The 21,154-nt window shown below is 30.2% G+C and overlaps 2 protein-coding genes across 2 annotated transcripts in view; one reads left to right on the forward strand and one right to left on the reverse strand.

The window, feature by feature from the left end:
- Positions 1 to 11,049, forward strand: part of KCNH7 (potassium voltage-gated channel subfamily H member 7) — a 623,506-nt gene extending 612,457 nt beyond the window's left edge. The window contains exon 16 of the mRNA XM_051986258.1: positions 1,685 to 11,049. Coding sequence (XP_051842218.1) covers positions 1,685 to 1,954 — 270 coding nt within the window. The 3' untranslated portion in view covers positions 1,955 to 11,049. The remainder of the gene's footprint in view (positions 1 to 1,684) is intronic.
- The window catches only part of GCA (grancalcin), a 43,019-nt gene continuing 32,282 nt past the window's right edge, over positions 10,418 to 21,154 (reverse strand). Inside the window, exons 3-8 of the mRNA XM_051986257.1 lie at positions 19,792 to 19,861; positions 18,563 to 18,606; positions 18,139 to 18,286; positions 15,609 to 15,722; positions 15,181 to 15,239; positions 10,418 to 13,954 (exon numbers count right to left, since the gene is read on the reverse strand). Coding sequence (XP_051842217.1) covers positions 13,928 to 13,954; positions 15,181 to 15,239; positions 15,609 to 15,722; positions 18,139 to 18,286; positions 18,563 to 18,606; positions 19,792 to 19,861 — 462 coding nt within the window. The 3' untranslated portion in view covers positions 10,418 to 13,927. The remainder of the gene's footprint in view (positions 13,955 to 15,180; positions 15,240 to 15,608; positions 15,723 to 18,138; positions 18,287 to 18,562; positions 18,607 to 19,791; positions 19,862 to 21,154) is intronic.

The raw sequence follows: 21,154 nt of genomic DNA on the forward strand, positions 1-21,154 counted from the left end.
GCAATTAGTATTATCTAAAAGCTTTTTTGGAAGACTAAATTTCTTAGATCCTGGGGAATCTAGTTGCTAAACTAATAGGAATGTCATGTTAAGTGACTTCAGTTGAGTTGATTAGAGGGAAGGATATAAAGCTGATGAAGTGACCTGACCATAATAACTATGACCAAGGTAGATAAGATTGTAATGCTTTCTCCACTCCATGTCTTAATAAAATTTAAATGATATACAAATGGGAGGAGAAGGGAAATGAGCTATATAATGTTAAATACATAAATATTTGTTATATATGTAGCCCTGATCTCTCTCCTGAACTCCAACTTAACATTTCCAACTGAATGTCCCTAATAGGCATCTCAAATTCAACAAATCCAAAATGGAAATCATTATCATCCTGCCAAAACCTGCCCTTCCACCAACTTTTCTTATTTTGGATAAAGAGACATTCATCTCCCTAGTCTCCCAAACTCATATTCATGATGCCATTCTCAACTCTTCTCTGATTTACCTTCCATATCCCATCAGCTGCCAAATTTTACATATTCTGTTTCTACAACATATCTTATCTTAGTTCTCTGGCCTTCTTACATGGATCCCTATTATTGCAACTCCATCCCAATTAGATTCATGGTATCTACCACTCTCCCTACTGCTCAACATAGCTGCCAAAATAATCTTCTTAAAAAATTAATCTGGCTATCCCATTGACCTTTGTCAATAATTTTCAATGGTTCCCTGCTGCCAAAAAATAAAATGCCAACTTCTCAGCTTAGCCTTTCAGTCAGGCAAAATTCTACCTATTTTTCCAGGCTTAATTCACATTACTCTCCTCAAATATTCTTGTTCTCTCCCCCAAATTTAGCATTTCATTCCTACTTCTACAATTTGCATAATCTCTCTCCAGTATCTAGAATGCATTCCCTTCGTGCTTTCACTGCTTAGAATTTTTAGCTTCCTTCAAGGTTCAGGTTATATTTTTTAAACACTACAAGCAGAATTGCTATTTGAAGTACCTCTAGTAAATGTTAAGAATTACCTTAGAAAAAATTTCAGCAAAAATTATGGGAAAGTTAATGCCATGGATTTAGTCAGAAAAATTATATTTAGAGTATGTGATGATGTGCTTAGAAGAAAATAATAGAAACCTAAAATACGAAAGTAGAAAATATTTTCATAGGAAGATTTAATGGATTAAAAAAAAACACAATTCAGTATTTTTGGTTTTGTTTCCAGAGAATTATGGTCCTTTTAATTCTACCTTATTATGGCTTCATTCCCATTCTCTTCCTTTCTGTTCCCCCCACCCCTGTCCTCTGTTCTCATTCACATCTACTAAAATATTCAGCTCTTCCACATTCAACTTTTCCTTGAATTTAAAATTCAAATAAATGTGAAATAAAATATTTTTAAAGGACTGGTTTCTAATTTAACTTCCCACACTCAGAATTCCTCAAATTCCAGAGCTTGGTAAATTACATGGAAACCTTTTGGGAGCAGGTCTTGGATTCCCACTCCTCATCCTTGCCTTGCAGCAACTTTTTGCAGGGGGGAAGAAATTGTCAATTGATTTTGAAAGAAAACATTTTAAGATTTTAACATATTATGAATGATGTGAGAAGGAATGGTAACATATTTTGGATCGCTATCAAGATTTGTAAAATGCCTTGTTTTCTCTTCTTCCCATTAGTGTCCTGAATTCCTAGACCTTGAAAAATCTAAACTTAAATCCAAAGAATCGCTCTCCAGTGGGGTGCATCTGAACACAGCCTCAGAAGACAACTTGACTTCACTCTTAGAACAAGAACCTGATCGCTCTTTAGAGCTCCATCCACAGCACAGTAAAACTTACCTTCATCCCATTAGGCATCATCCTTCTTTACCAGATTCTTCCCTAAGCAATATAGGAATCTTGGGTCTTCATAGGCATGTTTCTGATCCTGGTCTTCCTGGGAAATAATCATCATTATTTTTTTTTACTCTTTACTTCATATAAAATGTAAGTGCTTTTAATGGCTGTTTTCCTTTTTTTTTTTTTTTTTTTTTTTTTGTATTTAAATCCTCTATACTTGACTCAGGGGCTAACAAATTACCATTATATGCAAAAGTACTGTATATTTTCCTAAATTAAAGCTTGTAAGGTAAAGTTGAGCAGTTAGATGTAAATATATTTAAATATGTTCCAAATGTTAAAACTGCCAGCATCTCAAGGCACCTTATATTTTTTTTTATTTTTATTTTTCAACACCTGCATGTTAGGGAACTCCAACTCACGTTGCATGGACAATATCATTTACTGCTTTCACTAAAACAATACCTTGTAAAATGCCTTCCAAGTAAGTAAGAGACCAGAGGATAATCTAGTTCATGGACATAACTCAGAATTTATTAAATTAGCTCATCTGAAGTTCAGAGAACCAAAAGAAATGCTCATTTTGAAAAACTGTAATCATCTTTCTGTATGAAATACTTTATACTCAATGGCACTTATTCCAATAAGGGATTATAAAATCACAAACAGGAGGAAATAACTTCTTCCAAGTAAGTGTAGGTGTTTCAAAAGATTGAACTTGATTTAAAGAACTATCACCAATTGCATTCATAAAATGCATTCAGTAATTTCTCACTGGCACAGTAATTTGACTATGTAAGGACACATATTTTTCTTTTCTTGACCCTCCTCAAAACTTATAAAACTTGTCTGACAGACTGATTCACACAGCTCTATTATTCAACCTGAAGACATATTGAACCACATTAATTTTCATGCCACTGTTCCTTTCAGATTTTGCCATTTTAACTCTTACCCCTAATCCTTTCCAAAATATTCCACTTGAATTAGTCTCTCTGTATTTTATCTTTTTGCCATAGAGGTTAAAGAATATGTACATTATTTGACTAAAACACCATAATAAAACCTCAGTTAAGTAGAATGTTTACAGAATGGAGTATGCTGATTTATATAATATATTAGGAAGAAAAGGATTCAATTCATATCCACTTTCAATCTAGGATTTTTGGAGTAGGACAGCTAGAGATCACCTAGTCAAAGTTCATTTTGCAGATTTAGTTTAACCATTGAACACTTCCTAAAATGTATTAGTGCATTTTCCTGCCTTAAGTTAAATATACCAAAAGTAATTTCATCTTTGATACGCCAGAATCTCACACATCAGGGTCACTGTAGAGAACTTTTGATTCCATGATACAAAAACATAACCTGGAAGTTATTTTTTAGTATATCACTAAGATGACAGCCTATGTTATTCTCTTCCAAAAATAGAGGGCAGAAAAATATTCCAACTTAGTGGAGAGTTCTAAGTTGAGTTCCATTTAACTAAACTTTTCCATTTAAAAATGCATTTTACATCAATTTTTTTAAATGCTAGTATAGATGAACCCTAGTGGGTGAGTTCTGGATGGGGAGAAAGTTTTTTTTCAATTTACTTTCTTTAATAATTTTTAAGCCCATTGTGTCATTCATCAAGAGAAATTGAAAGTATGTTAGGATTCTGTGTATTATAAAATTGATCATGTAATACATGAATATCGATGTATTGTTAATTATCTTTGTACAAACCCAACTACGTGTAAATCTAAAAAGTGATATCTAAAGCTGCAAATTCTTTATACATTGTACATGGCTAGCATCTTGTGACTATCTCGGCTTATTTCTTAAATATTTGACTGTTTCAAACACTGTTAGAGAGACTTTATTCTGCTACTTACATTTTACAATATGACCAGGTTAAAAAATAATCTAACTTAATTGGGCAGCAGAAAATGAATCTGCATTGTGATTATATTTTGTTATTCTGCTTAATTTGTGAAAAGGAGAGAAGCACAAATTATTAGGATTGGTTTACACAATGCCAAAATTTCTCTTAAAAAGCAACACCACCTCTTTGTTTTTGTGAAGACAATCTTCATAATAGACTTTTATTGTTACATTTTCAGCAAATGAATTGGTCAAAAAAAAACAAAAAACAAAAAACAATCCTTGATTTAAGGAGCCTTAAACAATATTCACCCTCCCCCTCCCAAAACAAAAGTTGCTATACAAGAAAGATTGCCTTGCCAGGTAATGCAACTTAAATACAGTAGTTTGGCTCTGGAATGCTCTATCATGTTTATTGTAAAGACAAGCACAAAACCTGGTCTTCCATGTAGACACTCATTTTTTATATAATTGAAGAATGGCACAATTTTAAAGATTGTAAAAGAATTTCACCATATTTAATTTTTTTGCACAAATTTTTTTTCTACTTTAATTCCTTTGAACTAAAATAGCAGCTTATTGTGGTTGGATTATTTTTTTACCGTTATAGCATTTTTAGAATTAGAAGGGGAATTTAAAACCCCTTCTGACATAAAAGACAGCATGGAATATTGTATCATGATTTGTCAAACAGAAAGTAATGAGTATTGATAACATCTCCCACCTATTTACTTACCACAATAATCTAGGACTTAATTGAGAATGTGAAGCAATTCAAGGAATGTGGAATGAGTAAAATACTCAGGTCTGATTTTCCTAAAATCATGTTTTTAAATTTCTTCTGGCTTACAAGAAAAGTGCTGATAATAGATCATTCTGCCCTAGGTTACCAACTCAGCAAAATCCAGCATAGCTAGTAATAGTCTAAATGATGTGTTCTTTGAGAATCTTTGTCAACATATGGGTCTTAAGAATCCTTTAGACTGACATTAGAAATGTTGCTTAGTGCCTGATCCAGCTAAATTTTTTTTTCTTTCTTCCATCTATCTATATCCACAATTCATTTATATCTGTTTTCCCCCTTTTATCACCAGATAGACAGATGGCCTACACATACTTACATTTAACATTTCATCTTGCTAGTAGATTGCCATCTTACATAACCTTATTGAACCCCCTTTCATGTTCTACACTTAAGCTGAGAATCTAGGATGAACATTTGTTAATATTTTTAAAGGATTTTAAAATTAATAAATGCTTACCCAACAAGACATTAAGGGCTGCTTTCAAATTTTTAAGATGCACTGATGTAAACTCATCAGAGCTACTAGCAAAAAAAAAAAAAAAAGTCATTTTTTTACATCTTTAGACTAATATTTGATTCTCTTTGTGAAAGAATCGTCAACTTGGGGGGCAAAGGGAAGAACTTCTGCTGGAAGCTATCTTTAGCTGTACAACTATAGGTGATGGCGCTAGTTACTGAGGAAAATGTATTGATCCAACTGATATTTTAAATTTAAAAATAATAATAATTTAATGGAGATCTAATCTATAGAGCTAATTGCATTAAAAGCAATTATTTTAATCACATTTATAAGTATGCATAGAATACTATGCTCTGTGCAAACTGAAAGTGATGTAACAATATAAATGCTGCTTAACTATAATATGCTTAAGCAATAACTGTATACTTAACAAAGGAGATTCTTAAATTGCATGACCATAATAAAAAGTGAATGATCATTGAATTTCAAATACTTTTAAGATATCCCTTAGCATTTTCTCAATGACAAAAATGTTAAAATGCCATCAAACCTCATTTATTTAATTAAAAAAAAAACATGCATCATATGTACAGAAATGCTTGTGTCCTACACTCTTGTTTTAGAGACTTCTTGTAAAAAAAGCAAAAGGAAAATGGGGGTCACTATACATAATTTTATCAGTCATATGATACAATTCATGTCAACATACCGTTCTACTTGAATGCAAATCAGGAAAACTGGCATGGGTACAATTTAGTGGTTTCTAGTAATACAACACCATTGCTATTCTGTTGTTTCATAGTACCCTACACTTATTAAGACCATGATTTTAAATTACATTACTAATAATCAATAACTGGATTCATAAGTTTGAAGGCAATTTCAACACTGAGAGAAAACAACCAAGGAATAAAAAAATTTCTTATTGTCTATCTTTGGTTCAATAACTTCAATGATTTCAACATCTATTTTGTAGCTGATTTTAATGGCCCATGAGAAAACTGTCTTCAAAAGCTAACCAATACAAGAATGCATTATTTGTAAAAACCAACTAACTAAATGACAAAGCAATGATAATGTGGATTCTTGAGGTTTCTAATAGTTTGATCTCAAATTATATCTACTAACATAGAATGTTACACCTGAAATCAAACTTCAAAGTTGTCAAGTCTAATTTATATTTAAAGACAAGGAAAATAAGGCCCAGATAAATTGTCTTACCTAAGGCCAATCAATGAAGAGTAAAACTCAATTTTATCAATTTTAAGGAGTACTTTCTCCAGGAAGCAATCCATGTTGACTTTTTGGTCCCCTAAACTAAATGCTCAGGACTTTAAAAAAAATTTTTTTTCAAGTAGTCATTCTCATCTCTCATTCCCACTGACACAAAACACTAGTGTAAGCAATAGCAATCAAAGTGTTATTTTACTTAATACAAGCTTCTCCCATCCAGGTATCTCAGTATCTTTTTCTTATAGTTATATTGAACTTAAATGAAGAGTAATGCTAGTCCTTTTACAAAATGTCACATATTTAAATATCTGAGTAATGAATGTGTACACTTAAAACAAAAGTGACTACTTTGTTTTTACCCAATAAAAATATCAATTATGTAGTACAGAAAAATGCACATTTTCCACTTTTTAAAGAGGAAGCTCCCTAAATACAATTAAGTTCACTTATTACCTGATAAAGGATTTTAGTTGGAAGCAGAATTGCAAAGCAAAAAATGCTATCACACACTGAACATTTGACAAATTTAAAGAATGATACACTTTAATATACAGACCATTTTTCAGGAATACATGCTTGTATACAGCAAGGCATATTAACTTAAACATTAGTAGCACAATAGCTTCTTCAAAATGTCAAACTTTTCATTGAGTACAATTAGTTACTATAGTAGTAAAATTTCTGAAATATTTTTGATTTGCACAGTCAAGGGAAAACAACTTTATTATCTCTGGCTGAGATCCAAACCCAGAAAAAATGATAATTCTCTAAATGAGTCCCAAGATTGTAAGCATGGGAATTCCATTCTTTTATTTACCTTTTGTTAAATATTCGGTTAACCTGCAATTTTAAAGCATGTCGATATATGTTTAAACCTGTTTCTTTACAGCTCTATGTAATGATCTTAGCAACCAGGAATATGTATGTATACATGTGAAATGGTGTGGTTGTCATTTCAGCTCACTCTTTCCTTCTACATTCTTTTAATTAATTTTTTGTCGATTTATCAAAATTGTTATAAAAACAAAGTTTTTGTTTTACAGTTACATTTGCTAGATCTTCTTGAAGTGCACTGTAAAAAATATTTTTATTTTCAGAATTTCCATATTCCCTACTTTTAATTACTAGCTTCTCTGTAATCATAAAACAATTATAACTTTGGATTTAAGGAAAATATTTTTTCCTCTAAGAGAGTTCAAGAAAGTCCTTAAGAAAACCATTTCAAGAATCTCTAGGTGCAACCATATGATTTTCTTTGATTTTAATGGAAGGCATAATATCTGGTATATATTTGTGACTAAAATATGAAATATTAGTATTGTAATAAGAAAAAAAGATGTTAGGATGTTTTGTAATATCTAGATAATATATTTCGAAATACCAAACCAATGAAAAGCATATTTTGAAAGAAATACTTTTTTAATCCCTCAAATGATTTCAACCACATAAGACAACTAAGGAAAAAAAAATTTCACTCATTGTACCTTTGTTTATTTAAGTAGCAAATATCCTGGAATGTTTCAAACCTAATGAAACAGCTTACCAAAATATATGTTGTTCCTTTTATCTTTACTTATACTGTGTAGCATGAAATCACGAAGGTGACTTTGAAATAATTGTACAGAAATATTTATTTTTTAGCAAATGTTTTCTTCAAAAATTATGTGATATTGACAGCATAAACCATTTGCACAATTAGTTTTGCAATAACCTTCTAAAAATAACTGTATATAGAAAAATGTAAACTGCATTGTAAAAATTATTGCAAATTTTTGGTAGCTAAAAAAACATATTGGGAGTTTAAAATGGTAAAAGTTATATTAATAACATAATGTACATAGAGAATACAAGAATAAGGGAAACAATTTTGGGATTATTTGTATGAGAAAACCGAACAAATTCAAAACACATAAATGCGTATCATTTAGAGACTTCAAAAGTGCTTGTCTTATAACTCTTTGAGGGACTACTATATTTCCAACATTTTTTTAGGTACAGCACCAGATAAGACGCATGATGGTGATCATTTTTTTTTTTAAATCATTAATTATAAGAACAGTGCTGCATTTTACTGGGTTCTATCAGAACATCGATTAGTAGAACTGTATGGATGCATGGTAAAAACTACTACATTTAAAATTGAGAAAATGTCTTTTTTTCAGGTTATTGTAAGCTGAAAGGGACTCACTAAAATACCAATTTCCTTTATAAATGCATTTGTCTTATGCAAGATTTCTAATTGTTAAACATACAACTTAATTTTAAACTGAAATTTTTACTTAATACACTATGTATTTATTTCTCATTTCCTTAGTTTGGAAAATGAAAATTATGTTTTTTTTTTCTTTTATCTAAATTCCTATGCATTTCTTAGTCCCTTCCCTAATGGAAAAAAAGAGTTGTGTTTGCAAGAATTATTTTCTAATATATAACAAAATCTAATAATGAAATAGTTGGCCCTTCTATTGACAATATAGAACTTTCAAATACCAAGTGAAATTAAGGAAAGTTAGTAATTTATTTGGCTTGATATTTCTAACTTTCATTAACAAGAAACCTAAAAATGGCACAAGGAAAACTTTTTTTTTTTTTAAATGAAAGTTGAGGGGGGAAAAGCAAATATACTAAAGTAGCATGCATTGAGCTAGTATCACCAATGTGCACTCTGACCAATTAATAGGTTCTGGAGTGCCTAAGAGAGCCAAATTTTAAAACTTCTGTTTTTTGTTATAGGGTTACAGTTATGGAATGAGTGCTATGGGAAAAATTTAGACCCATGTTCAAACAAGAATACCAGTTTAGATAAAGGCAATCAAAAATTAACCCATGATATCAAAGAAAATAGATTTCTAATCTGTATAGTTCTGGGGCATGTTTACTTGCACTGTTCAGTTACTCCTTTGAAATTACAGTAATTATAGCAATGTATATTTTTATAGTTAAGTAATACTAATTAAACTACATTTGCTTGTAAAGGCATATGGCTAGCTGTCTTTGTAGTCACATGTTACAGGGCAGACTTTAGCAATCCTGGAAAAATTGAAAGGTAGTCATCAGATCATTCTGTCTGGCACAAAACTCAAAAATACAACCACTAAAAATAATTTTATTATTCAAAAGTTTCCCAAGTTGCCAAGTTGCCCAAGTTGTTAATTGTATGTCTTAAGTGTAATATGGGAACCACAGAAAATACTTCTGCAGGGGCAGCTAGGTGGTGCAATGGAAAGAACATCAGCCCTGAAGGAGGACCTGAGTTTAAATGTGATCTTAGACACTTAACATTTCCTAGTTGTGTGACCCTGGGCAAGTCACTTAACTCCAATTGCCTCAGGAAAAAAAGAAAAAGAAAAAGAAAATGCTTCTGTAGCTATCCCAAGTAAATCATGTAGTAAATTTGCTACCACATCCTATACCTTAATAAAATATAAAATTGTTGCCAAACCCTACTATAGATGTTAATGAGTTTTGTTCCCAAAAATACTATTAAAAAGCCTAGTTGTCTTGACCAGACTATATGAATAGAAGTCATATTTAGTTATGAATTTATATTATAACAATGAAAGAAACTTCCCTTTGTCCTCAAGAAAAGTAACTGGGAAAAAGTTAGAATAAATGATGGTTTAGAAATATAGAGCAATATATAAGCACACATAGAGCAAATGGGAGATTCTGAAGGAAATTTTCAAAGCTATTGAAAGTCACTAGAATATTACTGAATGTAGTGCAGAACAGCTCAGTAGCCCAATATATGGCAATATGAACTTTCAGCTTTAGAAACCATGAAAAATTATTCAGCCATAATTAAACTAAAGCTCCAAATGAAGTGTGAAATGGCCCAATATACTTCCAATATTATAAGAGGGACTATTCTTCACTGGTCTGCTTCTATATATATTTTAAGAAACCTTTATTTGAAGAACCTAAAATAGATTGGATAACATTCTCTCTATATTAAACTCTAGTCAAAATTTTTAAAAATCAGCACTTTTTAATATTTCTTTCAAGAAACTTGTGCTGAATTTTCAAATGACTGGAGAGAGAAAAAGAGTTCCCATTAGTGTCAGTTTTATTTCCTTTACATAATTTCCTGAATTTTTTCCCAAAATGCTATCCTGTTAATTTCCCCAAACACTGCTATCCTATTATAGGAGAAAACATATTATTATAGATGATGACTTTTAAGAACTTTCTTTCAAAGACAAAAAAATCTAGTTTCTTACAAGTAATTTATTAAAGTTTAATTAATCTGAGTGACAACGTGCAAGATTACATTTCATTTGGTTTCTCTATTTCACTTAAAGAATAATCACAAAAATTAATTTTAGTATTTTTAAATGATGCACAAAGTATAAATCACAATGAATCCCATCCATTTATTACATGGAGAAAATGCCTTCTACAAATACAAATACATGTGGGCAAATATTCATAGTTCATAAATTCACTTTTGATTTTGTGCTACTTTGCTTGCTGAATGCATGCTTACAAAGTTTGAAAAAGCACAATCCAATTCCTTGGCATTAAGTTTGAGATGGACAAAATTAAGACTGCTCATTAAGATGGTTCCATACTTCCTTATCACTGGAACTGAAAATATCTATGTTGTCACCTTAACATAGAATGCAATGCCTGACATTTATAATCTGGCAGTTTTTTAGTACTAGATGAAGTACTGCACTGTTTTTATGTACTGTAGCATCTCATAATATGTATGTTAACAGATTTTGTATAATGCAAAACTTTACAGAAAGCTATTTGGATGTTTATTTCTTAAAAAAAAAATTCTTAAGATGACTTGGACCATTGTTTACTGTACAAATAAAAGCACTTGTACATTGACAGTGTAAATTATTCAATATATCAATACAAACAAGACTTATAATAGGACTGACTTCACAAAATCAAACAATCAACCACACTTATAATCCGGTCATGAGCACATAGCAAGGTCTATATACAACTATTTAATTTTTTAAGTCACTAATTTGGGTATTTTATAATATTCTTGCAATTACTATAACACAAAAAGAGTTAAGAACCTCGCCATTACTATAACACAAAAAGAGTAAGAACTTCAAAAGTTGGCTGTATTTAATATTAAAAATGCTGAGCAAAATCAATTTAAAAGAAAAATTAAACACATATGAAAACTACAAATGAAGTGTTTGCCAAACAATTAAATGGTGATTTTAATGTAGTTCTAAGTTTTTATTTCAACCTTTGATCACCATGTGCAAAAGGTACTGGGACTTCAAGTACAGATTTTTAAAAAGAGGGGTATAGATTATCATACTCAATTAAAAAAAAGTTTAAATTTAGCAAATTAGTTATCAATAATAGTTAGCTATAATAGAGAAGCAGCATGGTATAGTGCAGCTGTATCAAACTCAAACAGAAATGATTCCTGTGGGACGCATGTTGACTTAGAAAACCACAAACTAATGTTATCTATATATTGTAGTTACTATATTTTTATTGATTTTATTAAACATTTCCAAATTACATTTTAATCTGTTTCAGGTAGCATTACTGAGTCTTCAGGCTGCCAGTTTGGCAATTCTGGAGTAGTGGGTAAAAAGTAGGCCTTGAAGCCAAGAACATTTGGACTCAATTTCTCCCTTTCACATACAATATCTGTTTAAGTCCCTTACCTCTCTGTATCTTGGCAATTCCTTAAGACTGTCAGTTGTTGAGAGGATGCATACCTGCATTGGGAAAGGGAAATTCATCTTCCTTCTAGCAATGAATAACAGATCTAGTCCTTACCTCTACTGTTAGCTACAGATTATGATTCTTTCTATAAAGTCTAAACCAAAAAAATATATTTTACTACGGCTCAGTCAACTTCTTCCCACACTGACAAACTGTTGTCATATGAAAGCAGATGAACAGTTGAAGGGAGTAGGCAGTATTTAAGAGGGGGAAGGTATTTATAGAAGTAGAGAGAATTTACAGACTGTGCATGGTTTCCAGATAAGTCCTCTTTAAACATTCATGTTTAAAAATATACATATTACTTACTGAAATTTAAAGGCAACCAGTTACTGTAGACTAGCAATGTTAAATTGGCTATACTTTACTTTTCAAAAATTATAAAAGTGAATGTTGATTCAAATGTCTATTTGTGCTACGAAAGTTTTTTATCAATATGCTGCCATCTGCCCTCACGCTTTAAATGGATAATTGTTATTTCTTCTAAACTACTCTAACTTTAAATGTTAAATTACTTTTTGGAAAACTAGAGAAAAAAATGCATATCACTTAGCTCATATACCACATGTTAACTATGTTCTCATGTTATACAATACCATTAACTCTTCAGAAGGTTTTCAAGTAATATATTAGTCTTTTTCTATTTTCAAGTTCCTTGAAATATTTAAAATAAAATTGGAAATGTCTATGAAATAAAAGGGCTACAAACTTAAGAGATAAATGGGACCTTAAAGGTAGTATAGTTCAACCCCTTCAGGTGACAAATAAGGAAACTGCTCCCACTGAAGCTGTGACTAGCTATTGATAGTGATGGGACTAGAATTCAGGTCTCCTGACTCCTAGTACTTTGTTTTTATCACCATACAAGGCTAAATAAAACAAAATATCTCCCCACAGTTAATTTATCTATTTATGGTATGCCAAAAGGAGTCAATTATTCAGTTATTACAACATGATAATAATATGGAGTTCTAAGTGAAGTTCTAAGTTCTTAATAGTGCCTCACAGACTGATTTGTACAGAGTACAAAACAGTTAAAATGTCTATTGCTAGACTAATGCCAGAACAATTCACTCAAGTAAATCAAAGTTACTTTTTAAAAACATTGTTTAAACAAAACAACTGGTGGCTGATTTCTTTTAAATTTTCAATCATTATTTTGGCACACTGTAAAATTTACAGTAAATAATAAATGTTGACATTTCCATTCAAAGTAATTTCATTACAGATCTGGGGACATAAGCCTCAATCTCTTAACTTCAAGCTTTAAGGTTTTACTTTCACTAATAAAAATGAGGAGGTCAAATAAAACTGTGAATTATAGTTTGTTACTAAAATAAATGAAATAAATGGGAAAATATTAGCAAACAGTCCAAAAAAAAAGAAAAGAAAAGAAAGAAAAAACATCCAAAAAACTTAGGTCTCTTGGTTCACATAAGAAAACATGGTGGTAATTCTTAGGAAATTAATCATCAGACTATTACTTCTGTTTTTTCCCCTTTAGGTAAAATTAGGTTTTTGTTTCCTAATTACATGATCAACAAATATGGGTACAAAAACTCAGTTCCTTTTCATTTATTTGCTAATGTTTACATATAATGTTTATAAACTAAAGAAAAAAGTTTATTTTAAGTTTTAGACTTTTTACTTAAACATTCTTCAATTTATCATTCTGGTTAAATATTCTAAAGCCAAACTCATCGAAAACTGTAAAGATAAAAAGATAATTTTCATGCCTGGTCTTTACTTTTCATTAATCATATTATTTCAGATTACACAGATTGAAAAATATGCAGTAATACTTTCTCAAATTATGACATCATAAACAAAACAATTTTTATTGCTCTGAACTGTGCACTAAGATTAAAACAGTTATACAGATAACAGGCAGGAACAAAGAGAAGTCCAGAAGAGCTTGGGTTGACAACAGGTTCAATTATAGTTCTTTCTGAGAGGAAGAATTCACAGGATAATCTCTCTCCCTTAACATTAATCAGCTGTGCACTCATATGGCCATAGTACCCTGCAAAAACTAAAACAAAAAGCAAAGTTACCAGGTCATAAAAAAGAAAAGAATCTTCAAAGATGATTCTTAAATAATATCATTTTTACCACTAGCCATCTTGGCAACAGGAAAATAAAAGTACAAAAACAACCTCAATTCCTGTCATTTATTTTCCATTTGACATTTTGTCAAAATCCCTCTTGTCCTTTTGTGAGGGTTTTAATATTTTGATTCTAATTAAGTCATTTGACTAGTTTTCTACAGAAGTGTTTTCATAATTTCCCTTTGGAAATCTCAAAGGCTTGACCATTCAAAGCAGTTTGAATGAAACAATAGTTCAAACACCAGGTTGCCAAAAATGTGTATAACTAATGTATCATTATTATTATGTCATGATCTCAATAACAACAACAAAAGTGAACACATCTTTATCACTTCTACTTTTCAACATGGTTAATAGCCATCAGAAAGTAAAAAATTCAATTGTATTTTGGAAAATATACTTTCAAAAGCTTCTTTGAGGTATTTAGCTATTGATAAATGTAAATCATGCCAGCATAAACAAAAATACCCTAAATAGTAAAACATAAGAAAGACATATGCTAATCGTATGTGTGATGTGTGAGCACACACACAACTACAAAAATAAAGTCAATAATAGGAACAAATAGATTGTTTCCAAATTTGTCAGTAATTATTAATAGCAACATTTAAAGTCTTCTCATTTTTTCTCCTAGAAGGAAATCAAATTCTAGTCTATATTTGATTTCAAAAAGAAAAGAACAGAATTTAGACCAGACCTGTGACTTCGTTGATAACAGAAAAAACTACCAATACAGAAGTATATTTTTTCCCCTAACTTAGAGTTAGAGAGCATACTTTAAAAGCATACAAAAAGTGGATGATTTACTTGCCATGGGTATAAAAATCTATTATCTGTCAGAGGCCATAGTTTAATCCAAGTCCTCCTGATTCTTTATCAATTTACTATTATCTATTCCATAGAAATTATACCATATTCTCTCACTCTTAGAAGATATAGGACTACTCAGAAATAAAATTTTCAGACAACCAGTAAGTATGCTTTCCATTTTCAATGTAAAAATTAATTTTTATTTTTGAGGCAACTTTTGAGATAAGACAATTGTAAATATCATATCAAGGATACCAACAGCCCATAATTATTTTGGATACTTGTCAACAAAGTGAGCATGTGATAAGAATGAATATTAAATATTAAACATTGTACTCACATCATCATATACAAAGTTCACAAAACCTTGTTGCATGCTGTCTCTTCTCCTAAAGAAATCTTCAAAAAAAAAAAAGTAATCATAAATTTTTATACTTATCTTAGTAAAATTTTGATTTTTTAAATATTTGGTGCAATTTTTAAAAAATAATAGTTATACATGCAATTAAATAAGATCTTCTGAATTCTTAAGAGGCATCAATAATAAATCTTTCATCTGACTTTTTCCTATACTGAAGGACAGACTAGATTCAGCATCTTAAAAAGAAACTTAAGCAAAACAGAAAAAAATATCAAAAATGACACAGGAAAGAAGTGCTTAAAAAATAAAATTGTTATTTATTCTAATACCAAGTATTTTTAAATGGGAGAAAAAAATCTGAATATTTTAAAGCAGACAGAGGAAATACAATTTTTTAAAATCAATACCTGTCAATGCTCTGAGCTTCACACAGCAAGCAACATAATCATCAAAGAAGATTCTGCCATTCTTACTATAACGCTTTACGATGGCAGTTAAAGTCTGAGGACTTAACCTGTAACCTAAAAAGAAAGAAATAAAGTAATGACAAGTATGAAACTTTTGAGTTGTAAGAATATTCCTGATATTAAAAAAAATCCAAAGGTCATTTCATCCACATAAGAATTCTTGGAAGAAATTCTTTTCTCTATCAAATTACATCAGTAACCATTTTGTAATTTGTCTTGGAACGTTGTCTAGCTAAATACCTAATCCAGAGTCATGACTTTCCAGTTCTTCTAAAATCATCTCCCTACAGATGTCACTTATCTTTGAGTCACATCTTCTAGAATATCTATCCAAAAAGACATCTTGTATATTTCTAAATCAATTCTATAGAAAGCTATACCATAGTATTACAAAAACTACTTTTATTGGCAGGACCATTCTCTCAATCATCTGCCCGTGCACATAACTTTGGAGTCATCCCTGTCTCTTCACAGCACCTCTTATCTCCCATATAAAATCTGTTGCTATGTGCCATCTATTTATGTTTTTAACCAGGAAGTACTGAACTTTTTAAAAATACACACTGTCCTGACATTACAATATAAATGTCTTTATTATGTAAATCTATTTTCTTTTATTCATTTAAAAACATTATTCTGAAAAGGGATTCATAGGTTTCACCAGATCAACAACAGGTTCATGACACAAAAAAGATTAAGAACTCTGCTCTAGACTCTCCCCTTTCCAATTCAGCTTTATTTGACTTCTCCTATGCTTATATTTCTATATAAATGATTATGTCTCCCACACCCCCAGTTTCTTGAATGAAGAGGTCATTTTGATCTGTACACTTAGTAGAGCTTTATCTTCCATTTCAAAATACTATAATTACATACATTACACTTTATGGATTTCTGCTAACATAAAATTTCCTGTTCTCTAATTCTCCTCAAATATTAAAAGAATTGCCTTGGAAACATGTGACTTTTAAGACTTAGCTCTGGAAAAAACAGGGAATCACCACTACTTCTCAGAATGTAAGCAACTAAGCACTTTTATTTTTCTGTATCCTAACAATAGCTATAGCATTTTTACATTTGCTTTGTTTTTTTGTCATATTCTTACTGCTATCACACACTTCTGATAAAGAAAACTTGGGACAACTGAGTAAGAAAAATCAAAGGTAAAAAATAAAGCCAATAAATGGCACTATGATACTTTACAATGATACTTTAATAAAATATAAGTTAAATAATTGCCTAGGGGCAAAAAGATCATCAATAAACATTAACTGTTAACTAAGAAGAATGTAAAAAACATATGTAAACACATTTTGAATTTCTCCCAATTTTATAGTCATTGTTAAGATGTGATTCTTCAGAAAAATTCTGATGAAGACCACTATTTTCAACTCAACTGCCTATAATACCAGTCTCAATGAAATAAATGTGTTCTATTAATAAAGCTCAATCTGCTTCATTTAAAAATAAAATTATTTTACCTTCTATAAGAAATCCTTTTGAACAGATTGAATGTTTGCCTAATTTGAAAGGTATATCAATTTTCTAACAATTATATTAATAATGAGGCTTCTTTTTTTCTTTTAATTTTGAATAGATCATAAAAAAGGATTTAAGCTTCATGTACCAAAGAAAATACATGTTTATATATGAATGAGAGTTGATAAAATTTTTAATTCAAATTGGTGATAATCATAAAAAAATCAGCTTTTCTATACTGAGTTAAAATTTCTTATCATTGGATTGGACTAAAGTTATTACTCAAAACAAATTCCATATAAAAAGGGAAGTTTGCTAACCAAATTATGAATATAATAAAGACTTAAGAATTTTCCTTAATTAAAATGTAATGCACTTTTAAGTCATATTAAAGGAAATTAATGGAAGCTAGTTATCCATGTGTCTTTTCATTAAAGCTGATATTAAAAAAAAAAAAAACCCTCTTATAATGACTACTGTCAAATATTTATTGAGCTGAATATCTTTGAAAATATTAAGGAGTTTGTACTTTTTTTACTCTGAAAGCACTTAAATGCCTATCAGTAGGAATACCACAGAATACAATTCTGCAAACAATTAAGGAAGTATAACAGATAGCCATTGACTTTAAAGTCTTTAAAACTGAGACTTCTTACTTTAAATTTAATATAACTAAATGAGGTTTTAATGGATTACAACAGTTTTTAAATACAACTTGATAAAATTATAGTTCCAACAATAAACACAATTCTTTTATAAATTTCTTTTGTAAACATTTTTAGCTATCCTAAATACATATTTTCAGAATGTAGTAATTATATGCAAATAATTTTGTCAAAGATGTTCACCTATAATATATCTACAATTTGGAAATCAAAAACTGAGAAAGAAAATGTGTGACCTTTGAGGCCAAATAAACCCCCTATACTTTAAAGTACTACACATAATGAAGTCCATTTAATTAAATGCTCAAGTTTCCATGGTTTCTTACCCATAGCTGCAATGACTTGACTCAATTCATGAAGTTCAACTGTCCCACTTCGGTCCTGGTCAATCATCATAAAGTTCTGCTTCCAGGCATTAAGAACTGCCCAAAGTTCCTTGAATTCATTAAATCCCATTTTTCCTGTGAAATCCCTCTGATATTATTTTCTTAACAAAAATAACAGTCAAGAAGGATTCACTAAATGCAAATTCTAAATCAATTTAGAGAAAAACATAATATTTCAACTCCATAAGAGTTCAGATTCTGCATAATTTCTATGCAAAACTCAAGAAAGATTGGCACTCAAAGATATCACAAATATTTTTAAACACTAAGTTTTCCATTGTAGTTTTAAACTAATTGAATTAAAGTGATATTCAAAGTGGAACATTCAATTTTCGATTTAAAACATTTTCTTATTTAAGGATACATCCAACATGGAGATCATAATTCTGCAGGTTTCCAAGCTGAATGCTGAAAAATATAATGAAAAATTGAAATGGAGATTTCCCAATATATCACAGGTGACATTTTTAATAACTAATTCTTATACCTAAGCATATATTTTTAAACATCAAGAATCAAAAACACAAAAACAGAAATCTTATGGATTCCTAGTAGGTTCCTCAAATTTTCACTTTTGAAAAATAATATCCTTTTAACCTCTGTATATGATCCAATTTTTCAACCATGTATATATCACAAATAATAATTCTGACAATTTAATATTTCTATCAACTGGGACTATTATGAAAATATAATTTTATGTTCTATTTAATCTTCTGACATCTGTATAAGAGTTGAGGTAAAAACTTTAAATTAAAATGCTCTGAATATAAATTTTAATATTTACTTCAAGTTAAAAATGATCTTTGTTCAACAACCATTAGCTGCCTACATGACACTATTTTAGATTTTAAGATTTAAGATGAAATAGTCCTTGATGTCAAGTGCTTGCAATTTTTTTAAGAAACAGAAGAATAACATTGCTAATTAAGTACATACAAGTTAATTGCAGGAGAAAAGAACACTTAATTTGGAGAGGGGGAAGAGTGGACAAGGGGGAAGAAATCAAGGTAATCACTAAAGATGAAGCACTTAAATGGACTTTCAAAGGCATGTAAGGACTCTGGAAATGAGACAGATGAACTAATCCAACTAATATTTGGGAGGGAAAAAAATCTCAACAATTTAATTGACAAGAAATAACCCATGGTTTGCTTGAAGACCTCTACTAAGGGGCAAACCATTATTTCCTTTGGCATTCCCCACTCCACTTTGGGATAGGTCTAGGGGATTGAATGGTTTATGCAAAATCACAAAGGCAGTAACTCTTGAGTGGACTAGTGTATAGGGTCCTGTTACTTTAAGTAAGATTGTCATTTCTAAGTATGTCAGAAATTTCTGGAAATTTTTAGCAGACTAAATAATGTTCTGTTGGACTAACACAGCTCAAAATTACAGAGTATTTAGTAATATGAAAAAAATAAAACCCAAAAAGATAAAACTTCCATTAACAGAAATGATAATTTTTTTTTCATTTTTAGTATGGGGTTTTAGAACAGTATACAAAAGCTTTAAGCAAAAAAGGAATGAAGACCCAAATAAATCTTAAAGTGAATTAATTTTCTATTTCAAAAGCAAAAATATAGATCTTACGAGAATAAGTTCCACTAATCCCAGACTGTGTTAAACATCTTTGAAGTTCTTCAGCATCCACTTCACCATCCTGCAGAATAAGTTTATGGTTCATATTCACAGAATGCAAAAAATATCAATTTGGTATACAATCAATAAAATCAGCATGCTTTCATATAATGCTCAAAGTTTTTCTTTATACACAATTAGGAAATACAGTAGAAATGATTATGGAAATAAAAGATTTTTGTGGGCTCAGCATAAATTATTTTTTCTAATAACAATGTAATTCTATGCTAGTTACAATACTATTTTTAAATAAAATTTTCTGCATTGATTTAGAAAACATGGCAGCCCTCCTTATAATACAATTATATTTTGTGGCAGTCACAATATATTCATTTACATAGCAGATAAAAAAATATATTAAGTAACTTATCCTAAAAAATCTGAAGTACCACATAATTCAAGTTTTTGTTTCTTTTGGGTTTTTTCTATACAAAAAAGAAAACAAAGGAAAAAAATTTACTTTTATTCACCATTCCCTTTGTTGAAATTTCAGGGCTCTATTGTAGTTTTGTTGCTATTGTTCAAATTATTACCCAAACATGCTCAATCAGAACTAAGCAGTTTTGTGTAGCAAAGAAGCTAACAATACTAATAGGAAGCCAAAATCAGGAAAAGAATATCAACCTATAGTAAAACCCTTGAATCTTGTACTGCCTCATTCTATTCCTGCAATCCTATTTTCAAGAGATAAAAACATGACATTAATTCAAATAAAACCATACAAGAATTATTTCACACAATTACATCAAACACTGGAGCAGAAATAGAAGATATGAGAGCAGGACAAGATGGAAAATCTGAAAGATATACATTCCAAAGATCCAAATATCTAAATCAGAAAAGACCACTAAAAAGCTTTCAAGAAATCTGATCCTTAACTGATGTAAACATATTATAATTTTGTCTCTGGTAATGAACCCCAAATACCAAATGGATCAAGTAGGGATAAGAAAATATTGTACAAAGTCCCAAAGGATCATATATACAGGTCTTCCCTGTTCAGAGATACCATGAAAGATCTTAGTTCTCACAATACTTTTATCTGCTCTTAACTATAAAATTTCCAGTCCTATAAACATAAAAACTATCCTTTTAGATAAATCACATTAAAGTTGTTAGAATGCAAAGTTTTCCCTCAAAATAACAGTAATTGGCTTACAGAAGGAATTTGTGATACATTCTATTTTAAAATCAGAAGAAACAGTTATATCTCTAATATGGGCCATAGGGCAGCAGTTTCAGAACATATTTATACTGAAAGCCCCCTTTTAAAAACCTTGGGCACATTTGTGTGGCAACCTTAATTGCCATTATC

This window comes from Antechinus flavipes, chromosome 3 (assembly GCF_016432865.1).
Source record: "Antechinus flavipes isolate AdamAnt ecotype Samford, QLD, Australia chromosome 3, AdamAnt_v2, whole genome shotgun sequence".
NCBI classification, from domain to species: Eukaryota; Metazoa; Chordata; class Mammalia; order Dasyuromorphia; family Dasyuridae; genus Antechinus; species Antechinus flavipes.